The sequence below is a fragment of the Emys orbicularis genome, chromosome 7 (genome assembly GCF_028017835.1).
Source record: "Emys orbicularis isolate rEmyOrb1 chromosome 7, rEmyOrb1.hap1, whole genome shotgun sequence".
NCBI lineage: Eukaryota > Metazoa > Chordata > Testudines > Emydidae > Emys > Emys orbicularis.
Window position 1 is genome coordinate 73,363,678 of NC_088689.1, and position 23,150 is coordinate 73,386,827.

At 45.3% G+C, this 23,150-nt stretch overlaps 1 protein-coding gene across 1 annotated transcript in view; it reads right to left on the reverse strand.

Moving 5' to 3' along the window:
* PIK3AP1 (phosphoinositide-3-kinase adaptor protein 1) overlaps window positions 1–23,150 on the reverse strand; it is a 79,670-nt gene that overhangs the window by 53,199 nt on the left and 3,321 nt on the right. Inside the window, exon 2 of the mRNA XM_065407952.1 lies at window positions 18,659–19,075. Within this exon, the coding sequence (XP_065264024.1) occupies window positions 18,659–19,075 (417 nt within the window). The remainder of the gene's footprint in view (window positions 1–18,658; window positions 19,076–23,150) is intronic.

Genomic DNA, 23,150 nt, shown 5'->3' on the forward strand with positions numbered 1-23,150 from the left:
ACTAAGTGGTTTGGGTGCCAAGACCCCACGAGGCTGCAAGCAGAGTTCAAATGGTTGCAGCAAAATGGACTTTCTTCGACAAATAGGTCTCACCACCTCCTGCATCTTTGCGCTGAGTTAGAGTTCAGGATCTATCCAGCCCCTGTACTACCTGTCCTGCTATATGAGTGTGATGGGGTGTATTCCCCACACTGGTCCTGAGAGGGTAAATTAGGCCCAATTAACCTGTAAGCAACACCTGAAGGAGGAGCTAGGGAGCAGGGATTGATTAATCAGACATGAGGCTCAGCTGGCTCAACAGGAGGGGCTGTATAAAGCCAGATAGCTGGAAACAGAAGGAGGCTGCAGGGTGGTAGTCTGCAGTCACTCCCTGGGAGAAGGGAGGTGTGTTGGGACCAGAGAAGGTAGTCCACAGTTACACCATGGGAGGAAGGAATTGAGAGGCTGACAAACCCAGAGAGGGGGGAAGCCAGGAAGGTAGGAGAAGGCTCAGGGGAAAAGCAACAAAGAATAGGAAGGAGTACAGATCTTGGCTGCTGATTAGAGGGCCCCTGTGCTGGAACCAGGAGTAGATGGTGGGTCTGGGTTTCCAGGGCTGTCAATCCAGCACTTCTTGCCAGTAATAAATTTAAATATTGAGGGTTGGGGTAATGCTGCTCCTTAGTCTCATTCTCCCTTTGTCTGCCTTGGAATTCCCTTCTGGAGGGCCCTCAAGTTTGCCTGATTGTTGACATGAAGGCCCGGGGTCATCAACATCATGAAAAATCATAGTCAAATTCTGACTTCCTAACAGCCTTTGAAGGTGGAGTGAGTCTGATCCATAAGGTGGGTTACTTGCGACCCATGAAACAAACTATTGTAGCAAATGCCTTGGGAGATTAGCAACAAGCACTAATGGCACAAACTCAGTATATAGTTGCGTGTCATTGTTGCAAGAGGCCTGAGATGCACAGTGTGGCAGGACTCTTCCAAGTTATGTAACACCACGATAATTGCTGTTTATTTCTACATAAGTTACAGCATAGGTACCAGTCTCATGCTTTAAGTATAAACTTACCATGAGGGGGCTGATCAGGAGGGAGAATCCCCACTTCCTACACAGTCAGCTTAGTGCATTTTGGGGTTTTGATAATCCAGTAGGTATAGAAGAGCTCTCCAAGTGATCGGTCAAGTCCCAGAGTTCTATTCCTGCCTCTGCCAGTGACCATGAGCTTCGGTAAATCATGTAGCTCAAACTTCTCAAACTTGGGTGCCTAAAGCCTGGCACATATTAGGCATCAAGTATGGCATGAATGGCTCTGTTCATTTCCTGTACTCCAAACGAAGCTAAGAATAGTCTGTCTTGTGAGGATGTCAGCATTGAGATCTTTAGTTGCAGGGCACTCTGAGGATTCAGTGTTTCTCTGAAATCTCCTGTTGGCTTATGGACGCCTTCTGAAACACTGTCGGTATTTACTCTTCTGATCATTCCTTCAGGCTGACTCTGCACATTGCACTTTAACTAACTCAAGATCACCAGCCTTACCTTGCAACATCTTAATGAGAAGCTCTCAGAAGAGCTAAAGTTATATAAAGCACTCTCTTTTGGGTTCAGATATATTTCTAATTGTCCTAAAAAAGAGAAGCAGAGTCCAAGATAGCCTCGATGACTGGACTGTGGCTTTTGTGGATGAGATTTAAAAAAAGCAATAGTTGACCCAAATTAAATATTTTAAAATGCAAATCTTTACTGCTGCGAACCACAGCAGCCACAACATTGTAACATAGCCACAGATGTACAGTGTAGATCTTATTGCCTGCTGCAACACTTTGTACAGGTGTGCCTCACCATATTTGGTTTTGAGCTCTCCACCAGACAGTGAACTTGGTAGCGTGTCTCTTTGCAGCAGTAGCTGCTTCGTGTCTGTCATGCGGGAAGGACTCTTACTACATCCAGTGTTATGGCTGGATTGTGCCAGCCTCTGACAGCCCAAGCACTGGCCATGGCTGGAGATGGAACGTCAGAAATGACAGATCCATGATGTGTTCTGGCATGACCATTCCTTTGCTCAAGGAGAAGGATGAAGAATCGTGGAGCCATGAAGCAAGAAATTGCTTTCTTACTCTTAATACACAAAAATGGTGCTTTGGGACCTGCGATGCTATTATAGAGTGAATATTTGGAAGGGGGCAGCCACCAGCAGCAGTGCCTCACCAGAGCCCAACACAAGCATCTCTAACTTAACATGGCCCCAGAGACCCCTCCAGCCCTATGGAAGTTGCAAAGTTCCCCTTGCCCTGCTGGGTCTTAGCATCACCCTTGCTCCCTTCCTGGAGTCTTCATACACTGGCTTCCCCTAATTCCTACATGTTCCCAGTGGGGATTTCACTCCAAATAGACATCCTTATACTCTTTAAAATCCTCAAGAGCTACTGTGGCTCTTAGGAGATCCCCAGAAACTGGGGGCCAGATGTTGACTTCTGCACTAAGCCTATGATTCTTGCTAAGCTCTGCAGCAGGTCGTTTGGACTTCAGGGAGGCATGAAAGTAGGCAAATCAGGGACAGGAAGGGGCAGAAATCAAGGTATTGAGCTAACGGGAGCAAAGGAACATGGGAACTTAAGCTGGCTGGTGAGCCAGGGATCCTAAGGAGTTCCTAGAGACCATGTAGTGTCTGCTCCTTGCCATTTTCTGGCTCTCACTGCCCTGTGGAGCAACCTGTCTTGCATAGTTCCATTGTTGTATGGAAATACACTGTCCGGGTTCTTAAACTGGCCTTATTAATATGGTATCAGAGTGGCTTCAAAAGTGCATGAAGCAACATGACCAGCATTTGTCATGGGATTCCCTTTTTCTGTCCAAGGGGAAAACTGTGAGTTCTCATGTTAATTTTCTTTGCTGCTTTGTGTTGACCTGCAAGATACACTTCTTTGCCCTGGACCTGGGAACAGAAAGTGGTGATATTTGAGGTAATTTTGGGGTCCTATGGGAATTTGCTCCATGGGGTAGGAGCTGTGCGGGGTAGCATGCTCCCAAAGCTTGCAAGTAGGTAAAACCCTGAAACTCCTACACAGCGTCATTAAGCAGGAGTTGTGATTGGGTGAACATATTAGAAAGAGAAGGATAAACATTCTTTACAAGCAGTGTGGTTATAAATAACAGATATTAGAAACCCAGGAACTTCAGAGTTCTGTACTGTAAGTGTTGGGGGTTATATAAAGGTAAAATGTACAGTTAATGCACACAAAGAACATTAATTATATCCCACAGAGGCATCCAGAGAAACAGACTAACACCTTATCCATCTGTAACAAATGGGTTTCTTCCAGCCATGACCACAAACTAAGATCTCCTCTTAGACATACACAGTCCACAGAGGCACTTCATAGATTCCTGACTTACACAAACTAAAAGCAATCCTTGACCACTTCTCACTGATTCAGCATGCCAACAGCTATATGAGTGTCAGACAGCGTTAGTGTCTCCTTGTACAAACTTTTTGAACTCAGATAATGAAATTATAGCACATATTTGAAAAGGGAAAAGGCTAGTGTGGTGAGAAAGCGTAAAGCTATAATTGGCTTCATCCCTATCCCTGACAAGAAGTGTGCACTGCAGAGAACTATTCTCGATAGTCCACAGACTGGTGTCTTTAAATTTAGGCTGTGCACAGCCATAAACTGCAGACTCTTATGTAAAAAGACTAAGCAAACTGGCCAGTGACAGTCACTGCACCAGTACAGTGGCTTTTTCCAAATGTAGGCTAACCACTGGCAGTGGATTTCTGGAAGCTCTTAGGAAAAAAAGTTTATTCCAAAATTAGCATGCTTTACAAAGTAGATATGAAGGGAAGATTGCAGCTGACATCACAACAGGGGCAGCGCTAAGGTTGTTTGAGAAATGTTGACTGTGCATCTCCACTTTCAAATAACGGGATTTCCTAAGTTCCTAGGTTTCTAATGACTATTTCATATCTACATTCCCGTAGAGTTTTTCTGGGTAAAATTTTCAAAAGTAACATAGAACCTTAAGTCCCACTGACTTTCTGTGGTGCACCAACACCACCATCATCATCAAATATACATAGTCTACTGAGGAGCATTGCACCAGCAGAGTGACCATGGTTGATGGTAGAGAGACAAGATAGGTGGGTAATATCTTTTTGTGGCATTGTGTAGTGAAGTTCCCAGATCTGGCTCAATCCTGCAAATCCACAAATCTCTGGGGTGGCCCCCCAGGCTCTGCCAGCTAGAATCCAGATGTGCACCACTTCATGCGTCAATGCAGAGTTTGAGAGCATGGCGTGCTGGGGTATTTTGGTCCATCCTGGGGAGGTGGCTGAAGAGCATGCAATGCTGCTTTTGAATATGATGAGCAATTGATTGAAGTCCACACCTCTGCGACATTTTGCATAAAGTCAAACCGCTTTATGCTCAGGATTTGGTGCTGACAGCACCTATGGAATGCCTCTAGCTGCTCCAAGTCTGCCAGGTTTCTGACCCATTGTCACGGAATCCACTCTCTGCAGATGGCGCCTCCTCCTGGTCACTCTGGAGATTAGCTCTGGTCAGGCATTGCACCGTCCTCTGGCGATGTCTCTCCCGTCATCCTCTCACCCTGCGGACCCCTCTCACTCCAGGAACCGCAGCCTCCTCTTCATCACTCGGCCCTCCAGCCAGGTCACTAGGTGGTTCCCCCTTGAAGGCCATCTCAAAGTCCCACTGTACAAAATGGCAGTCTTCCCTTCACTGCTCTGACCGTTCCACTCCTCCAGTGGCTTGTAGGGTTCCTCCATCCAGACCAAACATGGCATGGGCAGCAGCAGGGCAAGCTTCCTTCCACGGCACCCATCCAGGACAGACAGCTGGACTATGGAAACTGAACTTTCAGTCGGGCTAACGCAGGGCCAGTTAGCACTGGGTGAGATGGCAGCTCATCTAATGGACTGTTTCAGTAAAGTCACCTAGATCTGCATGGTACTTTTGGTTTAACTGACCAGTAGAAAAGCGGGAGTGGAGTTCCTCCTAAATCCCACTCAGATGGGCACACATGGATGGTGGCACAAACAGGAGGGACAGAAGAAGCCTTTCAAGAAACCTTATAAGGTGGGTGCATAACTGGCTGGATAACCGTACTCAGAGAGTTGTTATTAATGGTTCCCAATCCTGCTGGAAAGGCATAACGAGTGGGGTACCGCAGGGGTCTGTTTTGGGACCGGCTCTGTTCAATATCTTCATCAACGACTTAGATATTGGCATAGAAAGTACGCTTATTAAGTTTGCGGATGATACCAAACTGGGAGGGATTGCAACTGCTTTGGAGGACAGGGTCATAATTCAAAATGATCTGGACAAATTGGAGGAATGGTCTGAGTTAAACAGGATGAAGTTTAACAAAGACAAATGCAAAGTGCTCCACTTAGGAAGAAAAAATCAGTTTCACACATACAGAATGGGAAGAGACTGTCTAGGAAGGAGTACGGCAGAAAGGGATATAGGGGTTATAGTGGACCACAAGCTAAATATGAGTCAACAGTGTGATGCTGTTGCAAAAAAAGCAAACATGATTCTGGGATGTATTACCAGGTGTGTTGTGAGCAAGACACGAGAAATCATTCTTCCGCTCTACTCTGCTCTGGTTAGGCCTCAGCTGGAGTATTGTGTCCAGTTCCGGGCACCACATTTCAAAAAAGATGTGGAGAAATTGGAAAGGGTCCAGAGAAGAGCAACAAGAATGATTAAAGGTCTTGAGAACATGACCTATGAAGGAAGGCTGAAAGAATTGAGTTTGTTTAGTTTGGAAAAGAGAAGACTGAGAGGGGACATGATAGCAGTTTTCAGGTATTTAAAAGGGTGTCATAAGGAGGAGGGAGAAAACTTGTTCACCTTAGCCTCTGAGGATAGAACAAGAAGCAATGGGTTTAAACTGCAGCAAGGGAGGTCTAGGTTGGAGATTAGGGAAAAGTTCCTAACTGTCAGGGTGGTTAAACACTGGAATAAATTGCCTAGGGAGGTTGTGGAATCTCCATCTCTGGAGATATTTAAGAGTAGGTTAGATAAATGTCTATCAGGGATGGTCTAGACAGTATTTGGTCCTGCCATGCGGGCAGGGGACTGGACTCGATGACCTCTCGAGGTCCCTTCCAGTCCTAGAATCTATGAATCTATTGAGGGTGCAGGACAAACCATCCCAACGTGCAGAAAGAATAGCAAATATGGCAGGCAACCAGCTTGGCTTAACAGAGAAATCTTTGGTGAGCTTAAACACAAAAAGGAAGCTTACAAGAAGTGAAAACTTGGACAGATGACTAGGGAGGAGTATAAAAATATTGCTTGAGAATGCAGGGGTGTAATCAGGAAGCACAATTGGAGTTGCAACTAGCAAGGGATGAGAATGGTAACAAGAAGGGTTTCTACAGGTATGTTAGCAACAAGAAGAAGGTCAAGGAAAGTGTGGGACCCTTACTGAATGGGGGAGGCAACCTAGTGGCAGATGATGTGGAAAAAGTACTCAATGCTTTTTTTTGCCTCAGTCTTCACAGACAAGGTCAGCTCCCAGACTGTTACACTGGGCAGCACAGTATGGGGAGGAGGTGAGCAGCCCTCAGTGGTGAAAGAACAGGTTAAGGACTATTTAGAAAAGCTGGACATGCACAAGTCCATGGGTCTGGATCTAATGCATTCGAGAGTGCTGAGGGAGTTGGCTGATGAGATTTCAGAGCCATTGGCCATTATCTTTGAAAACTCATGGTGATCAGGGGAGGTCCCAGATGATGGAGAAAGGCAAATATAGTGCCCATCTTTAAAAAAGGGAAGAAGGAGAATCGGGGGAACTACAGACTGGTCAGCCTCACCTCAGTCCCTGGAAAAATCATGGAGCAGGTCCTCAAAGAATCCATTTTGAAGCACTTGGAGGAGAAGAAGGTGATCAGGAACAGTCAGCATGGATTCACCAAGGGCAAGTCATGCCTGACCAACCTGATTGCCTTCTATGATGAGATAACTGGCTCTGTGGATATGGGGAAAGTGATGGATATGATATATCTTGAGTTTAGCAAAGCTTTTGATACAGTCTCCCACATATTTCTCGCTAGCAAGTTAAGAAAGTATTAATTGGATGAATGGACTAAGGTGGATAGAAAGCTGGCTAGATCATCAGGCTCAACAGGTAGTGATCAATGGCTTGATGTCTAATTGGCAGCCGGTATCAAGCAGAGTGCCCCAGGGATTGATCCTGGGGCTGGTTTTGTTCAACATCTTCATTAATGATCTGGATGATGGGATGGATTGTACTCTCAGCAATTTTGGGGATGACACTAAGCTGGGGGGAAGAGGTAGAATCAGCTGGAATGGGTTACCTAGGGAGATGGTGGAATCTCCATCCTTAATGGTTTTTAAGGCCCCACTTGACAAAGTCCTGGCTGGGATGATTTAGTTGGGATTGGTCCTGCTTTGAGCAGGGAGTTAGACTAGATGACCTCCTGAGGTCTCTTCCAACCCTAAACTTCTATGATTCTGTGACAGAACCATCCCTACGCTGGAGAGCGATGTGGTACAATACAACGACAAGCACCAGACTGACAAGTGACCATAAGAGGAGTGGGCTCTGGGCTGCAGAAATCAGGAGAATGCTTGGAGCTCACTCATGACCCCCAGCCCTAGGGACAGGCTATCAGTGTTTCTCAAATGTGGCCACCAGGGGCTTTTCTTGAGGCCACAGCCTCCTGGGCAGTGACTGGAGGGGGGCATGCAAAGCAGTGCCTTTCCCCCAAGGCCACTAGAAGGGCAGGGGGTGGCAGGCTCTGGGTGGCAGGCTCCGGTCATGGGACTTTGGGCTCTTGCCCTGGATCCCAGCCTCGCGGCAGCGGGTGCCAGCTCTGGGCTCACATACACCCCATTGTCCCTGGCCCCCGCAGCCTCCTCCAGCCCCAGGTTCCGGACTCCGGCCCCCAGCCACAGGTCTTCAGGCTCTGGCCTTGGACCCTGGACTCACTGCCCCCGCATTGCCCCTGGCCCCCACTCCTTCCCCAGCCCCCCATCCTTCCCCCCCATCACCCCTATGTCCCTACTCATCTCTCCATCCAGGACTTAATTTGTCCCCTGGCTTGGCAGGGCTGAGTAAGTGAAGTCTGCTGTGAAAATTGATATTTGTACAGTTGTTAATATCACTTTTCACAGCCTCCCAGCTACCTAGTAAGTCTGCTATGAAAAGTTATATTAACAAACATTACCTTTCGCAGCAGCAGACTTACTAACTAGCAAGTATTTAAAAAAATGCAATCAAATACAAAAGAAACAACAACAAAAGACAAGAATGTGCAAAGCACCTTATTTGTGTTTCAATTCTGTTTAGGTCCAGTAAAGAACAGAGAACTGTACATTATTTTTATTATTGAGTCTGCAAAAAAACCCTACATAAATAAATTATAATGATTTGGACGTGGATATATGCATATTTATTTGTTTTTCCTAAAGTTTATTCATAGATTCATAGATTCATAGATTCTAGGACTGGACGGGACCTCGAGAGGTCATCGAGTCCAGTCCCCTGCCCGCATGGCAGGACCAAATACTGTCTAGACCATCCCTGATAGACATTTATCTAACCTACTCTTAAATATCTCCAGAGATGGAGATTCCACAACCTCCCTAGGCAATTTATTCCAGTGTTTAACCACCCTGACAGTTAGGAACTTTTTCCTAATCTCCAACCTAGACCTCCCTTGCTGCAGTTTAAGCCCATTGCTTCTTGTTCTATCCTCAGAGGCTAAGGTGAACAAGTTTTCTCCCTCCTCCTTATGACACCCTTTTAAATACCTGAAAACTGCTATCATGTCCCCTCTCAGTCTTCTCTTTTCAAAACTAAACAAACCCAATTCTTTCAGCCTTCCTTCATAGGTCATGTTCTCAAGACCTTTAATCATTCTTGTTGCTCTTCTCTGGACCCTTTCCAATTTCTCCACATCTTTCTTGAAATGCGGTGCCCAGAACTGGACACAATACTCCAGCTGAGGCCTAACCAGAGCAGAGTAGAGCGGAAGAATGACTTCTCGTGTCTTGCTCACAACACACCTGTTAATACATCCCAGAATCATGTTTGCTTTTTTTGCAACAGCATCACACTGTTGACTCATATTTAGCTTGTGGTCCACTATAACGCCTATATCCCTTTCTGCCGTACTCCTTCCTAGACAGTCTCTTCCCATTCTGTATGTGTGAAACTGATTTTTTCTTCCTAAGTGGAGCACTTTGCATTTGTCTTTGTTAAACTTCATCCTGTTTAACTCAGACCATTTCTCCAATTTGTCCAGATCATTTTGAATTATGACCCTGTCCTCCAAAGCAGTTGCAATCCCTCCCAGTTTGGTATCATCCGCAAACTTAATAAGCGTACTTTCTATGCCAATATCTAAGTCGTTAATGAAGATATTGAACAGAGCCGGTCCCAAAACAGACCCCTGCGGAACCCCACTCGTTATGCCTTTCCAGCAGGATTGGGAACCATTAATAACAACTCTCTGAGTACGGTTATCCAGCCAGTTATGCACCCACCTTATAGTAGCCCCTTCTAAATTGTATTTGCCTAGTTTGTCGATAAGAATATCATGCGAGACCGTATCAAATGCCTTACTAAAGTCTAGGTATACCACATCCACAGCTTCTCTCTTATCCACAAGACTCGTTATCCTATCAAAGAAAGCTATCAGATTGGTTTGACATGATTTGTTCTTTACAAATCCATGCTGGCTGTTCCCTATCACCTTACCACCTTCCAAGTGTTTGCAGATGATTTCCTTAATTACTTGCTCCATTATCTTCCCTGGCACAGAAGTTAAACTAACTGGTCTGTAGTTTCCTGGGTTGTTTTTATTTCCCTTTTTATAGATGGGCACTATATTTGCCCTTTTCCAGTCTTCTGGAATATCTCCCGTCTCCCATGATTTTCCAAAGATAATAGCTAGAGGCTCAGATACCTCCTCTATTAGCTCCTTGAGTATTCTAGAATGCATTTCATCAGGCCCTGGTGACTTGCAGGCACCTAACTTTTCTAAGTGATTTTTAACTTGTTCTTTTTTTATTTTATCTGCTAAACCTACCCCCTTCCCATTAGCATTCACTATGTTAGGCATTCCTTCAGACTTCTCGGTGAAGACCGAAACAAAGAAGTCATTAAGCATCTCTGCCATTTCCAAGTTTCCTGTTACTGTTTCTCCCTCTTCACTAAGCAGTGGGCCTACCCTGTCTTTGGTCTTCCTCTTGCTTCTAATGTATTGATAAAAAGTCTTCTTGTTCCCCTTTATTCCCGTAGCTAGTTTGAGCTCATTTTGTGCCTTTGCCTTTCTAATCAAGGCAAAGTTAATTAAGTATTTTTAAAAAAATTGTCATAGCGGCCATCAGCCACCAAAAAAATTATTGTGAGAACCCCTGGGCTAGATACTACGGTCTCCATGGATTTTCTTCAAGGGTTACAGCTCCATTTCTCACTCAAGGAGCATCTTTCCTATTTGCAGGGTCACCCCAGTGCTCTAAATGTCAGGCCCCCTGGGGGAGGCAGGCTCAGGCAGCTTGCTTGGCTTGCCATTCTCAGGCCAGCAGGACCTCGAGACACAGCCACAGGAGAGGATGAAGAACCATCTCTCCCTACTGTAAGGAGCGGGCCAACAGCACTGTGCATTGCCCTCTAGCAACCTCCAGCTAGTGAATGGTCGCTGCTGGAGAGCAACGTCCAACAGCTTCTCTGGCAGGAGGGTCAGTGCAACATAGAATCTTCCTGGGAGCAGCAGCTGCATAACAGGCTTGTTCGCTAGCCATTGGATGATTTTGAAGGAGTCATGGACACAGTGTGCTCAGTCACTCTGACCCCATTTGTCACTCATGGCGGCAGCTGAGCACACACCGATCAATGCATCTGTTTGAGTTTTCTGGTTGCAATGTTTATGCCAATTAGCAAGGGGTTTGTTCGTCACACATATTAACACTGCTAGGCCCATCTGCCCCGGGGTGTTAGAAGGGATCGCTCACTTGAAACAGGGAGGGTAGGAGATAATCCAGCACTGTGGATGTGCATCAAACTGTTTTCTGTAACTCTCCTCCCAGTGGCAAAGAGTAAGTAGAGTTACTGATTAGCTGCTCCATTAGTCTCAGGTTTAAAGAGTTGGTTTTGGATAGTCCTAGATAGACATCCTAAATTAAAGCTGGTTAAGAGCACTCCAATTGAAGGGCTCCATTTTCTACAGAATAGAGAGAACATAAGTCCCTTACATTGCTGCTGTACTTCTTTGCCTTGACCCAAATATCCACCGGGTGTAGAGAAAGGGATAGCCTCTACAAACCATTCGTTCCTCAGCCTTCTGAACTAAGCCTGCTAACAGGGTGCCAGTTAGGTACCAATGGTGGGTGGGCTGGGGTGGACTTTCTACCAGGAAGTGGAGTGAAGTGTGAAACTCAAGTTTGGCCATTACCGGCCTCTGCATGATTGCAAGTGGTGACCAGTGCCAATGAAAGAGCAGGAACTGCCGATGCCAGCTGGTGGTCAGTTGAAGCACTGAAGTCTAAGGGTTGAGAGCTTCCCTATAACAAATGTTTATGAATAAAACCTGGACTAAATCCCTTCTTTGCGTTTTGTCAAATCTGCTGTGAAAGTGTTCTTAAAAAGAACATGTGCTGGGTCATCATCTGAGACTGCTATAACATGAAATATATGGCAGAATGTGGGTAAAACAGAACAGGAGACATACAATTCTCCCCCAAGTTGTTCAGTCACAAATTTAATTAACACATATTTTTTTAATGAGCGTCATCAGCATGGATGCATTCCTCTGGAATGGTGGCCAAAGCATGAAGGGACATACGAATGTTTAGCATATCTGGCATGTAAATACCTTGCAATGCCAGCTACAGAAGTGCCATGCAAACACCTGTTCTCACTTTCAGGTGACATTATAAGTAAGAAGCAGGCAGCATTATCCCCCATAAATGTAAACAAACTTGTTTGTCTTGGCGATTGGCTGAACAAGAAGTAGGACTGAGTGGACTTGTAGGCTCTAAAGTTTTACATTGTTTTATTTTTGAATGCAGGGTTTTTTTGTACATAATTCTACATTTGCAAATATTGTAATCAAAAATAATAATATAAAGTGATCACTGCCCACTTTGTATTCTGTGTTGTAATAGAAATCAATATATTTGAAAATATAGAAAAACATCCAAAAATATTTAATAAATTTCAATCGGTATTCTATTGCTTAACAGTGCGATTAATCGCGATTAATTTTTTTTTTAGTTAATCACATGAGTTAACTGCGATTAATTGACAGCCCTAATAAAAATATAAGCACTTTGAAACTTTGGCAATGTGCTGAGTAGAAACCAATCCATTTGGATAAGCAAGACCAGTTGCTCTGAAGTTTCATTCATAGTTTCACCCACCCAGCAAAAAAGAACCAGGAAGGCCCCGCACTTCCTCACTGTCCTTCCTGCACATGACATGGTTTATGTGGTTTCTGCTACTTTATTTCCCACCCACAACTAAATCGAGCCATTTATAGCACATCAGCCTGTTTCCTGTAATTGAAGTCTGATGAGGCCTTTAGCTCATGGGAAGCTTGTAAACTAGTCTACTCTCCAGGTTTGTGATCATAAGAAGGTAAGTGAACCCAGTACTGAGTAAAACAGATTGTCAGTGCTATTTCATAGCCTGCTAGGATTAAAAGTTTCATAGCCCGTTTTCCCACAGTTTTCAAATGGCACAAATTCATTTCTGGCCCTGGTAGTCCAATATGTGATTCCTTAAAGGCTTTCACTAGTCCCTTAAATGATCAGTGATTCCTGCTGTGGTCCACGACTAAACACAGCATGTCCCAGAGCTTGGAACAGTTTAACTTTCAGTTAATTCACTAGCTTTCTGAACCATGCTTCAAGTTCTGCAGAACTCCTGCCCAATCTGCATCTCTGCTCATTTCCTCCTGCTCACCAACTCCTCTCCAGCCTTCCTCCTAGCCTCCTTGTATTTCTCCCACACTCCTTTTGTCCGTGCAAGACTTCCTTGGAAACACCCAGCAACCACCCTAACCTACATTCTTTTGGAAGAGTACTTTGTGTGGTGTCTCAGCACAGATCTCCCCAGATACCTGCACTACATCTCAGTTCCACTCCTCCACGTCTGAAGTGTATTGATGGAGAACTTTAATTCATTTTTAAGCAACTTTGGGCAGAGTCCCTATTCCAAGCAAGAAGCCACTAAACCCCTGGCTGCAGTTGACTTTCCCAGGTTTTGACCTCTGAGCTTTCACTTGGCTTACTGAAAGTTTTGTGAAATGAGCTAATCAGTAGGTGTTGTGGGGATCAGAGCTTTGAAAGTAACTGGAACACTCCATATCTCCTTTAGTTAATGTTTGTCAGTACTGAGGAGCCATACCATTCTAACTACACACATCACCTTGCTCCCACCAGCCTCTGCAAGCATGCGTCGTTAGCCACAGGCAGCGTTGTTGTAGCCATGTTGGTCCCAGGATATTAGACAGACAAGGTAGGTGAGGTAATATTTTTATTGGACCAATTGCTGTTGGAGAGAGAGACAAGCTTCTGAGTTTACACAGACCAGAAGAAGAGCTCTGTGTAAGCTCAAAAGCTTCTCTCTCTTCAATATGAGCAGTGCACAGTTTACCATCAGTAAGGCAAAACAAGAGTTTCTCCTTTTCTGACTTTCTACAGAACTAGCAGAGCAGTTAAAGTAGCTCACGGCCTGTGATGATACAGGTGGTAGTCTGCAGCACTGTCCAAACGGAATCACATTCTGACAGCTGCACTTGAAGCAATACTGCAATCCCCAAAACACAACATGAACATGCTGACAGCCCTTCTTACCCTAGCACAATGTTTCTCAACAACTGGTCCATGGACCGGCGCCGGTCCCTGAAATCTCCCGGACACACATGGAAGGCAGCAAGCCAGTCCCTGGTATCAAAAAGGTAGAGAAAAACTGCCCTAGAGCCGACAGATAGTTTGCTGCCAGTTACTTGTCATTGTGAGGCTCATTATTATATGTGCCAATCAATCCCTCACGAATTTTCAGTTAACAGACAGTTCAAGCTTTCCCTAATTACTCTGCCATGGTTTTAGTTTTTCATTTTATGCTGATGCTGCCATTGCAGTGCTGTGAGCATGTGCAGGTGTGTCAGAGACATGGGTACATTTCTAGTGCACCCATAACTAGAGCAATAGCACCTACAGGCCTCAACCAACATCAGAGCCCATTCTTCTAGGGCAAACCGCGAGTCCCTGCCCTGAAAAGCTTTCAATTTGAATAGAAGACAGGGTAGGGAAAGAGACACAACAGCAGTAAAAAAGTGTAGGCCAAGGCACGGAATGGTTAAGTGACCTACTCAGGATCATACAGGAAGCATGTTGCAGAGACTGGAGTCAAACCCAGTTCTTCTAAGGCCCAGCCAATGCCTTAACCACAAGGCCACCCTTTCTGCTAGGCAGTGTGGCATCTAGCACTAGGGGGCATGGACTATGTATCTACCCCATGTTTCGCTTGGGAAGATGTCAGTTCTCAAAATGCACTTTAAGTCAATTACCTAAGAATTGACTTCACCTAAACCTCTTGGCGGATTCTATTGTGACACTGTAGAATCAATTGAAAGGCAGTTCTTCACCATTTCACCCAAAGAGGAACTATGTACTATTGTACACCTGGGGATCTCTTCCCTTTTGAAATAAACATTAGAGCAGCTGGTCTCCTGGTAATTCACAGACTTTACATGAGATAAACATTTCTTGCCCTGAAACAAGCACACCTTGGACAGATTTACAATTCGTACTATCAGGCTGACAGGAACCCTGTCTTGAGTCCTTTAGAACTGTTTCCCACCATGCACCCCCAACAGCCCCAAACTCCATCACGCGAGTTAGAACTCAGTGGAGTAGGGTTTCTGTAACTCTAACGTTAAAATGAACCCAGTAAAGCCAGCGTAGCAGATACTATACTGCTTTGAGAAAACTAGGAGAGACTCCCTGAGGAGAGCTGTATAAATAAAATACTCGATAGTTAAAACTATCTTTTCTTCTGACAAAATATTTAGCAAAGGTAGAATAAAGCCAAGTGGTGGTATATGCATTGGAGTTCAAGTAAGGCAACTAAAAAAAGTATGGACCATTTTGATTATGTAAAAAAGTCAGTTAAAACATGATCTGCCTTAAAAATCATCATTAAATTGTACTAAAGGCTGCAGGCAAGTATCAGTGATTTCAGTATGTTTGCCTGTCACATTGAAAGGTAATCTATGGAGCAAGAATTAAGGTTGAACTTGAAAAAGTCAGACTCCTAGTATTTTACCAACAAGAAATGTACTTGTATAGCAGTTGCTACTTTATGGTCATACACCCCCACAAAGAGTTGTACAAGTTCCCCATTAGATAGTGCAGAATACAGAAAGGAATCCTTTACTTCATCATAGAGGCTGGTCCTGAAAGGTGTCAAGGGCATTTGGCATTTCCCAGCAGGTTCTCGGCACCTTGCAAGATCATCCCCGATTCCCTGTGCCAGCCAGGTATCCAACTAATTAGATAGAGCTAGCATGTCTCCACATGTGTCCTGTGTGTGCCCAGATGATTACACTAGAGTGCTTGCATGGAGAGCGAGAGTTAGGGTAGTGAGACTCCCGCGTTGTACGAGACAAGGCCGTTGGCACACACTTTCAATACTCTGCATGCACTGAGGTTGGTGTCTCTGGGACACAGTTCCAGTGGGTGAGTCCCTTCTTTGGCGAACCATAACCTGAATGGTTTCCAGCAAACAGGGGTATTTAAAACCTTCTCCACAAAGTTAAAATCTGTAATTTGCACTTGATTGACTCAAGCGTCTTTAACCTTAATTCCACCTTGATTGCTAGTGAGCATTCCCTGGGGTTTTTATAGCTGCTATATGTGAGACCAAGGAGTGCGGAAGAGGCTGTGGGTTTCCCTCTTCCTCAGGGCTGCAGGAGGGTAGCCTCACTAGAGCACACTTCCTATGCTCCTGGTGATGGGAGCCTGTCTCCCAATGACCTTGGGAGGCACATGGGAGTAGGGCTCCACCGGGGTGAGCGGATCCGCCCCAACCCACTCAGCACATCTGCTTCTCCCCATCCCCACATCCCTCTTTGCACCCACAGCCCACACTTCCCCTTATCACCCTCGCCCCAAGCCTAGGGTCCTTATGCCCCACTCCCAAGACTTAATGCCTGGCTACTGTCCAAAGTGAGACAACTCCAGGGTGTGAGGAGGAGAAGGCAGATGCCTCAGATGAGGATGTTGGCCTCCTGTTCTCCCTTTGGGTGTCTCCATCTATATGCTGTATGTCCAAGGAGATTAAAAAAGAGCGCTTGCATAGTCCTGCTTTGAGCAGGGGGTTGGACTAGATGATCTTCTTAGGTCTCTTCCAACCCTAATCTTCTATGATTTGACAAGAGGGAGTCCCACTGCTAAGAATCACAGGTTTGTCTGCTACAGAAGCCACCTCTTCCCCCGTCACCTTGCCACTCCCTCAAAATGCTGAGCCAAAGGGTCTGGGGGAAGAATGAGGAGAACTGGGCACTTGGAAGGAAGAAGAGATAAGTAGGAGTAGCTCCTTCCCCTTCCTGTTTGCTTCTGTACATTTGCAGGACAGGAGAAACCCCAGCAAGTCTTTGGAGAGCTATTGGTCCCCTTACAGGCCTTGTAATTAATATTGTCCCCTTCACCCCCCCCCATAAACATTCCGCCCCATCAGTCAGGTTGCACCTTGAGATCAATCTCTGCGTAACAGAATCTAGAGGCTCCTGCCTGCCCCCATTCAGAGGTCACTGTTCTCCAGCTCTGACATGCTAATGTAAGATTGCTGGAGCTAATAATCTGTACCGACAGTCCAAAACCCACAGAGATAGTGACTTTGGAAATCAATTTCATCAGCTAAATATTGGTGCTGCACTCAGCCAGGGGAAGGCGCTACACTAAATTCTGTCTCCTGCTTTTCCTTGATGCAGAATGGCAAAACAATTGGTAACGTCTCTAATTTCAGGGTGCAATAATTTAGCTGCCTTTGACCCCATTCACATCAAGTTTAGAAGAACAACTTCTGCCTTGGCCCCATATCTAGCCTATCAATTTTGAATCCAAAGTGATTTCTGTGGATTTCAACAGAGGGTCCAAAACTGGGCTAGTGTGTGCACTCCACTGTGGCCTGAGCAGTGGTCTGAGGAACGCAGTCTGTGACTATGGCTTTAGCTATGGTTATACCTGTGTAAAGATGACTTACTGGTATAGTTACTCTCCTTGCTGTATGGGAACAGTTATACCAGTGTAAGATACCTGTACACTAGTATCACTGTCTATACTAGGAGGTTGTACTGCTTGAATTATAACCACTATAATCAAAGAGACAGAACTTTTTAGTGTAGATAAGCCCTACGATCCTATGATGTGCCAATGACGCTCAACAGCCATGGAGATTACTGGGAGAGAAGGGTGCTTAGCACCTTGTAACACTGGGCCTGAGTTAGCCACCATGTGGCACTGTCCTTGACTTTAGGCCGTAGTCTGACCACAAAAGCCCACAACAGTTTCTATGATTTGGGTCCATAAAAACTTGTTCAGGGGTCTCTCCTATCAAGATCCCCAGAGTTTGGGGCAGTTTAGACCTAGTCAGAACTTTGTGGCTCAGGCCTCTCTAGTTTAGAGTCCATTACCACTTCTGCACTTAAAGAATCTCTAGCTCCTGTGAACTGAAAGGGGGGTTGGTCATTTCAGACTGCTTGGCTCAACATAGTGCCAGAGGCATCAAGGTGCTATTTTGAACTGCTATGACTATGCTAAATACACCTGCAGTGGATTTGTAGCAAGTGCTGGTGTCTTCTCTATTGCCCAGATTTTCCAATGCTGTTGCACCTATGATTTAAAGGAGAGTACTGGACAATATACTATAGAGCAGGGGTGCCCAACCTACAGCCCACGGGCCATCTCATAAGGCCCCTGGCCTGCTTCAACACAATATACTAACGGCCGATTCATTAACTTTTTGTTGGCACGTTTACATCATTTTAGTTTACATAAGTGTGTAAACAGACAACACTGTACACAGAAACAACCTATCTAAATACATACAAAAAAAGCTGAACTTAAAATATAAATCAATACAGGTGACTTTACATCTTATTAAAATATATAGAATCTGTTTGGCCCACACAAGATCGTACTTAGGTTTATGTGGCCCTCCTATGTAATAAGGCTGGGCACCACTGCTGTAGAGGACAATCAGACATTGGCTCCTATGGGGGGGACAAGCTAACCTAGCAGAGCAGCCTCCTATTTTTTATGAGCCTGGGTCAGTATCACTGCAGTGAAGAATGGACAGAGCTCTGAAGACACGCTAGCTTCCCAAACATTCGACAGCACATCCTATTACACAGGCAACCCTCAAGTATTAATAGCTAACATGCCATCCAAATTCCCAAATGCTTTGCAGCTTGTTGACATGGAGCTGGTGGGTGGGGTGGAGGAAAATGGGTCTGGAGAGTCCCGAATTTCCAGAGGATTATAGGCCAGGCTTTATTTTTATATTTCAGAAGAATATGTGAACAGCTCCAAAGAGGGATCAGTAATAACATGCACCCTTCCTTCCCCCGACCAAAGAGCCATGAATCCCAGCCTGCCACCTTACCTTCTGAAATAGCCTTCTTGACTGTTGCAATGTAGGCATCTGGCTCATCATCATAGGTGAGCTCTTTCCACTGGGCCCAGTCCTTGAAAAACCCTAAATAGTCATCACAATCCTCTACTCCGCAGAACAGCTTGACCACTTTGTGCGGGGGCCTCAAAGCTTCCTGCAGGCTCCCAAGGACGTCAGGGAGGTAAAAGTTCTGCACCAGCTCGGCAGACAGCAACACGATGATGCATCGGCTGCTGCTGAATCGGTCGAACTCCTCCCAGGGAATGGCAGCCCCGTACTCCACTTCGTAGCTCAGAACCCGCTGCTTTCGGACTTGCCGGCACGAGAAGAAGAGGTTCTGAAGGTACTGACACCATTCACTGGCATCCCTGGCGTACACAATCAGCACGTCGCATCCCCCAGGGGCTCCTGTGCAGATGCAAGGTGAAAGCAGAGAGAAGTATTAAGCTCTGCAGCCAGAATCTTACCTCAGTTTTGGAGCAGAGAAGCAAATTCTCGTGTCTTCTAATTTGTGAAACAGGCAGAACCTGATGGGACATTAGGAGAGCAGATGCAGAGAGAATGAACAAGTGGCATTTGCATTCACAGAACAGCTGTAAGGATAGCTAAACTTGTACTTGCATTTCCTGTTCTAAAATCCGAGTAGTAGCTCTTCCATTCTCTTGAGCCACCCTTGCAGGGGAGAGGGGGATTTCCGGCCCTGTTTTGAGTGAGACAAGTCACAGGTGGAAATTTTCAGATTGGGGCGGGGGGGGGGGGGAAGAGAGGAGGGGGGAGTTAAAGAGTCTAATGGGGAAAAAAAGTCCCCCTAGGGTGAAAACTGAATTCAAATTGATGACAGGGACTTTGCAGATTTGTAAGTGTTAAATGTAAGTTAAATGCTCAGGAGAAGGAGTCGGCGCTAAATATAGCACACCTAGAAAAAGAAACATCTTTATTTAGACAAGGTGCCTCAAGCCTTACGGGAAGCTACCATGGTCTTCATGGGGGTCAGGCGTTTGCTCGCTTCTTAGCGCCATGCAAACTGCCTGGGCGGCATGTGCGTGTGTGTAGCTGAAATGAGTCAGCTCAGTCCCCAGAGCCTACAGTACGGAGCCACAACAGCAACCCCATAGTTCAGGCTTCAGTTCCTCTCCTCTGCAAGCCCAGTTTTGACCTCCTCTCCTTTAACTTCCACGAAGGAAGCTTTTTGCCTGAAGTTTAGCAGATTGTGCTTGGAGAGAAGGAATCAACATAGCAAACACTAAAACTCAGCCTTCTGGCAGCACCAAAGCATCTGTCAGTATTACAGCCAGAACCTCCTATTCCAGGAGAGCCCATGCCTCTCCACTATTTGTTTCATACTCATGCTCTAGAATATAAGCACTTCTGGCTGTGAGGAAAGCCTTGAAGGGTGAGCCAAAGTGAACTGATGCAGTGTTATATCCCCATGTCTAAAGAGATCCTTAAAGTATGAACTTCCCCATTCACCAAAATGGGGCATTGACTCTAAAACCTGAAGATTACAGTTCAGTTTTCATTGTTAATTTCAGTGCTGTTCATTTTAGCTGGATGTTTCTCCTAATCTGCCTTTCCTATGCTCCCAACCTGCCTCTCAATGTGTCCAAACCCCCAGTGCACCCAACCCCCTCAGGAAAAAATAAAAAAGCTTTTATAAGAGAAATAGGTGTCAATTTAGTATAGCAAAACTTCTGGTAATCTGGGGACAGCGTAAGTGTGGATTTATCAAGACAGGTGACTGCACAAGTTAAATGTCCATATTTAATTCATTAATATCAAATCAAAATTAAGCAGCCTCAAAAGATTCCATTGCGCTGCTGAACCCTGGAGCCTTGCAAGAGAAATTAGGTTCAGCTAGCCAAAGTATCCAGGGCCTTCATCGTGGCTTGTGCAGAGGGCTGAATTAAGGCAGACAAGTGCCTGGGTCTGTGGGTCCCAGTCATGCAATGACAGACAAACCATTATTTTTCTTCTAAATTGAAGTTGATTCTAACCCTTATGGCTGAGAAATGAGGCGTGACAGTGTGACCCAAGTGTATCAATGCAGTGATGGTTTCCTTAGTCTGCAGACAGGCTCTAGCAGTGGCCAAAGCAGCAGCTATTAGACTCCAACAATTAATGGATCATGCCCCAGCTACAATGAAGCCAGAGTTATAAATGAACTACTAGGACAGCTGTATTTCTCTGGGAAGATGCAGATCCCAAAGCCCAGTCCAAAGCATATGAGAGCTGGGGACATTCTTAGTTGATAGGATCTAACTTTGGAACAAACTCCCAGATGAGCAAAACTGGAATCTGACTGTCTTTAGGAAACACTGCAAAACCTTCCTGTGAATTTTAAGTTGTGTGAGCATTTTGAGGCCGCACCAGTGCAAGGACACAAGGGAACAGGGAGCCTCCTTCCTCTAGCACTTTGTGCACAAGATGCAGCCATAATTTGATAGCCAGTACATCCAGGCTACTAGCTCTATTAGTACCATTTACCTCTACAGAGGGGGCATAGCCAGAGCCCTGTGACCACTGCACTGTGGTGAGCAGCTATGCAGGGAGGCACATGACACCTGTTGGTGAGTACATGTCAACTGTGCCCTCCACAGCCATAATTCTCCTAGCCAGCCTCTCTTTCCCCCTAACAGACCTGTGCTAGGGTAACGAATGTATGGATTCCACAAGCGCTCCACCTCTGAACCAAGGCTGCAAAACGTTAGCTTGTTTAGAGTCAGTGGGATGGAGGTGTTGAACATGTGAGTGTTGGTCCACAGAGAAACAGAACCAAGGAAATCCCCTCGTGTTATAATCAAATGCTTTAGCACTCTGTTTATACAGATATGCTTAAGTCTGAGAGTCAGGAGTTTTGACTATTTTAAAGAAAACTAAACCTCAAGCAGTCTAGAAATAGTCAGTTAAGAAGTCAGCAGCAACCATGCCTACTCTTTACTCACTTCCCCTTCTTGCCAGTGGGAGAACACAGAACTTACTACACTGGATCCGACCTGTGTCGGTTTGGCCCAGTACCTGATTCTGAAGCATCAAGCACATAAGAACATAAGAACAGCCACACTGGGTCAGACCAAAGGTCCATCTAGCCCAGTATCCTGTCTTCTGACAGTGCCCCAGAGGGAATGAACAGAACAGGTAATCATCAAGTGATCCATTCCTTGTCACTCATTCCCAGCTTCTGGCAAACAGAGGTTAGGGACACCATCCTTGCCCATCTTGGCTAATAGCCATTGAAAAGCACCAGCCAGTGCCAGAGAAAAGTGCAAGGAATGGGAAGTTATGGCATAACCTGATCATAAGGTGAGTGTCTTCCTAACACGCCCAACGTCTGTTAAAGTAAATGCTCAAGGAATATAAACCCTCATGCTTCCAGGCACACGACAACAATTATCAGCTGTGCCTGAATAAGGAAATCCACAGTTACAGATCTACCTCTTTTCTCCTAGTAAGCTCCTATCCTCAGTTATATGTGTTGGCAGTGAGTTCCACAGGTTAGTTTGCATGATGTAAAAAGAGAGTAGACAGTAAATATTTTTAATTCTCATTTTGCACAAACTCATTTCCTTACCTTAGATTATGATAAAATTAAAGAACTTTGAAGTCTTGTTTATGCTTCTGGTACTGTTTAATTTCTGCATTGCTCAACTTAGAGAACGAAAGGCTGTTTTCTTTTACTTTCTAACAAGACACTCTGATGGCTCCAACCCATGTTCAGCAGCATTGCAATCACTGCAGGAGCATATTAGTTTTCTAAGATTATTTTCATTTCATGGAAAGATGTCCACGTGTCAAAGGCTGCTTTGCACCAAATTTGAGCTGAAGTTACCCCCTTTAATGTCTACCCTGTAAAACAAGCTGCATTGCAACATCATTCCATTTTGCATGATAAGATTATAAATTAGCCTGAAAGCTCCTACTGAGATTGGAGACCCATTGTATTAGGCACTGTGCAGAGGCAGAATATGTCTACACTGCAAATGAAGGTGTGATTGAAACGTGCGTACGCATACCCCCACTAGCTTTAATCTAGCTGGCATGGATAAGAGTGGTAGTGAGGACGTGGCAGCACGGGCGAACTGCCTCTGTTCAAGCCGACCGGGGACTCTAGGTACGTATTCAGTGTCCGCACCAGGGTCTGTGCTGCTGCGTCTTAATTGCTATTGTTACCCGTGCTGGCTAGATCAAAGCTGGCATGGGTATGCCGACCCCTGCTCCAATCACACCTTCGTTTGGAGTGTAGACATAGAGTCACTGCCTCAAGGAGCTCAGTCTAAACAAAGGCTAGGAGAGGGAACTCCTCAAATTCACCCATGCTATAAGTTGACTAATTTCAGTGGAGCTAGAGCAATGGCTGCATTTGGCCCATCATATGTACTATCAGTCGATGACGTGCTCTGGGATCTGTCTGAATGGAAAGCATAAATAAAACCATTATATTTTCCAGGGAACCAAATATTGGTATTTGATAGAGGATCCAATTTTC